The sequence below is a fragment of the Vigna radiata genome, chromosome 10, assembly GCF_000741045.1.
Source record: "Vigna radiata var. radiata cultivar VC1973A chromosome 10, Vradiata_ver6, whole genome shotgun sequence".
Classification (NCBI taxonomy): domain Eukaryota; kingdom Viridiplantae; phylum Streptophyta; class Magnoliopsida; order Fabales; family Fabaceae; genus Vigna; species Vigna radiata.
Window position 1 is genome coordinate 2,522,640 of NC_028360.1, and position 3,791 is coordinate 2,526,430.

The following is a 3,791-nucleotide window of genomic DNA, read 5'->3' on the forward strand; positions in this document are numbered from 1 at the left end:
TATAAGAAGACCACCAACAGAGGAGTGACATGCTCTGTACCCATTCTATACTTATCAAACACTTTGCAATTCGCATTCTCTTCCTTCCATTAGCGTCAATCTCACGTCCATGGCGGAGACCAACAAGGCTGTCGTCGAGGTATTCGAAGGAGAGGATCTTGCCGTCTCTCTGGCCAAATACGTTGCCGATCTCTCCAATAAATTCACTTCGGAAAGGGGGGCTTTCACCGTTTGCTTGTCTGGTGGCTCTATGATCGATAATCTCCGGTGGGTTACTTTTCATATAAAAATGTTCTCACTTTGAACGAAAGGGTGTTTCGATTGAATTGAATTGGATTGATGTGAGTGTGTTTTGTGTTTGGGTCTCAGGAAACTGCCGGAATATCTTGATTCTATTGAATGGTCCAAATGGCAAGTGTTTTGGCTGGATGAGAGGGTCGTGCCTAAGACTCATGAAGATAGTAATTACAAGCTTGCTTTAGATGGGTTTCTCTGCAAGGTATATTTACTTGTGTTGTGTGTGTTGGAAAATGGTTTGTTTAGTTTGAATATGCGCTGTTTGTTTATGCCGAACATGTTCTCAAATTGTGGAGACTGTGATGACAAAATAGGGGAACCATTGTCATATCCAGTTTGGAAAAGCATATAATTTGGCTTCGGAATTCCAAGAAGCTGCTCTCACGTCAGTTTTTGTTTGAATTCATATATATCTCAGTCAATCATATTACAAGTGTATTGTAATATCCTCTTACACACAACGCCCACATTAATTCACAATATCTACTAGTAGTGTTTTTTATTCTTATTATATGAACATTATTTCTGATATTTAATTGAAAAAAATAAAAATTACATTAACCCTTCAATATCATATCAAAATGTTGTTAAAAAAAAGTGTTGTGGTGTTAATGTTGATAAAAAAAAAGGAGGTTAGTTCAGGGTTATGTATCTCTTTAAGTTGAATTCGAGCCATTGTTAAAAAACAGTCCATGTGAGAGGATAGGAACCCCATTTTGGAATCGCATACAACATGAAATATGGACAAATTTTTGCTTAAGCCACCCACAAATCCTAAAGAATCAAACTATCCCAAACAAACACAAAGTTTTGGGTGCAACCATATGCCCTGGAGTCTGATTCCATTTGGTCGGGGTGTCTATCCGTTGTATTTCATTAATCTAAGAAAGGGGAGTGCTTGCACACAGTAATGCACTTTCTTATATAGTGTTTGCAATTAGTTATATAATTTGTTGAAGGCTACGGCATAGGGGAACCTAACCGTGTCACTGACTATTCTAAGAAAGTAGAGCGCTAGCATGTAGCAATATTCGGTACACTAGGTTAAAATTTATTGAGAACTAGGAGGAGGCCTAACCATATATTTTGCTATTCTACCAAAGAGGAGGGCTGGAAACTAGTAACAAACATTTTCTAACATGCTATTTACTATCGTTTAAAATATATTGAAATCTGGGAAAATATGAGAGAGATTCACTGAGTAAGAAATGGGTCACAAAAATTTTGGATTTTGAATCAATTTTAGCTTAAAGTAGAGAGTGTTTTAAAAAAGAGTGTAAATCGTTTAGACCCTACATGTACAACCAAATGGGTCAGATAGAAAAACTTAGGTTTTTGTCCTTATATTGCTACACATAAGTGGTCTCTTTCATTATATTTCTTAAGTTTTAGTCTCCACACGTCTTTATGAATATATATTTTTTCCAGCAAAAGTTGATTTCTGAATAAGTGTAACCGATGATCAAACAATTCCTTTAAACTAATTCATACCAAACCTGAATGTTACGAAAATATCGTAGGAAACTAAAATTATATACGAAGTCGGGAAACTAAGTAGACGAGTACAAGGCTACAAGCATTTCATAGAGAGATTACTTAATTGTGGATGATCAGGTGGATGAATCCCCTTTGTTGGATGCTGCTAGGTAGGGTGTTAGTTTGACATGTTTATTGAGCGTATTCCTATGGGATGACGCAAGAGAGGGAAAAAAATCTGCCTTCAATTTTAAGTTATGAGCTATAATAGTTCTCGCCAGTCTTCTTTAAAGATGATTGCGTGACCAGACTATGTTGTCTAGCTTCTTAGTCTTTGTTGGGTTGGATTTTTAATTATGTATCTAAAAAGTTTGAATTAGTTAAGGTCATTCTGTTTCACTTAACCTAAGTGAAGAGGATCTTCTTGACCAGAAGAGAGTATTCAGAATAGAGAAAGGAGAGAGAAAAATGATTGACATATTTACGGAGTCATCTCAGTAAAAATCATGATTCTCACATAGTTTTACCTTTTGGATCAGAATGAAATTGTGACAAAAGATTCATAGCATATGGTTTTTCATTTTGACTGTTGGGATCCTTCTTTGGAAGTCTTTGGTTAGTGAAATCAGTTCCACATTGTTACTCTATTTTAAGTTTTTCTTTCTCTGTTATTCATATTTGAGAGTATTATTGTTTTGATATAATGAGTGGTTGAAGGTTGTTGTTTGTACTTTTAGTTTGATTATCTTGTACTCATTTGATCTTAATGGAGTTTGATGCTGGTGAATTTTTATTTTTCAGATCGAGAGGATTTTTCCACGATAAAAATATTGATGTTCATCTTCTATTATTTCTGTTCCTCATATATTTTTGCAAGATTGAGAATTATATTTTCTGCATACTTTGATACTTTTGAATATTGTATGGTCGTCATCAGCATAATTTTGTTGTCAATCTAACATGTTGGTACTTCCATCTTGGTTCTTGTGGCAGGTACCAATTCCTCCGGGCAATGTGTATGCAATCAATGATACTCTTTCAGCTGAGGAAGCAGCCGATGACTATGAGAGACGTATCAGAGAATTGGTCGATAAAAATTTGATTACTTTATCACCGAGCAGTGGATTTCCAAAATTTGATCTCATGCTGCTGGGCATGGGCCCTGATGGCCACGTAGCTTCTTTGTTCCCAGGTCATCCTCTTGTGCAGGAGAATAAAAGATGGGTTACCTTCATCAAGGACTCCCCCAAACCACCCCCAGAGAGAATAACTTTCACCTTTCCAGTGATCAATGCCTCTGCTTACGCAGCGCTTGTGGTGACTGGCAAGAAGGAAGCAGATGCAATTCACTCCGCGTTAGGAAAATCTGAAAATCCTGTTAAGCTTCCTGTTGCATTGGTTTCCCCTGAAGGGGAGTTGAAATGGTTCTTAGACAAAGACGCAGCCTCAAAGCTGTAGATGCAGCAGCTAAGCCAGTTAATCTATATGTTGTGCTAGTTATTTTGAACTTTGCAATGTTGAGTTTGTGTTAGAGAAGTGTTGATTTCCTATTCCCAGTGACAGTTAGCATTGGACGGGTCGTTAGTTATTGGTGACAATAAAGGGAATATTAAGTTATGTTGCTTCAAAATATCTCATTTCTTCTCCACAAATTTCCAATCAATAATGTGGACCAACCCCACCCTCTCAACGGACGTGTTCATTCGATTTAAATGCCACTTTTCTGTCGTTGTCGTTGAAATGAATCAAATAATCACTTCACATTAATGCTCTTTATTATTGTCCTCTCCCACAATCAGTGCCATCATGTGTTGACCCCTACCCGGTTCTTGGTGCTTCCACGTGGAGCTTTTTACTACCTTGCGTGTTGTATTTTGTATATGAGGACGCGGCTTGCTGCAACAGGCGTGAGGATATATGAATTATGGAAAGAATTACTGGGCTGAAAAGTGAAGGTAAGAAAGAACTAGTCAATGATAAATTAGCACCTGATACACGATTTTATTTGCATATTCCTG

General features: G+C 37.1%; 1 protein-coding gene across 1 annotated transcript; it reads left to right on the forward strand.

The window, feature by feature from the left end:
- LOC106776038 (probable 6-phosphogluconolactonase 4, chloroplastic) lies at positions 1 to 3,514 on the forward strand. Its single transcript, XM_014663336.2, has 3 exons — positions 1 to 267; positions 370 to 499; positions 2,767 to 3,514. Exons 1-3 carry the CDS (start codon positions 110 to 112, stop codon positions 3,229 to 3,231), a joined length of 753 nt encoding a protein of 250 aa, XP_014518822.1. The 5' UTR covers positions 1 to 109; the 3' UTR covers positions 3,232 to 3,514.
- The last annotated feature ends 277 nt before the right edge of the window (positions 3,515 to 3,791 follow it).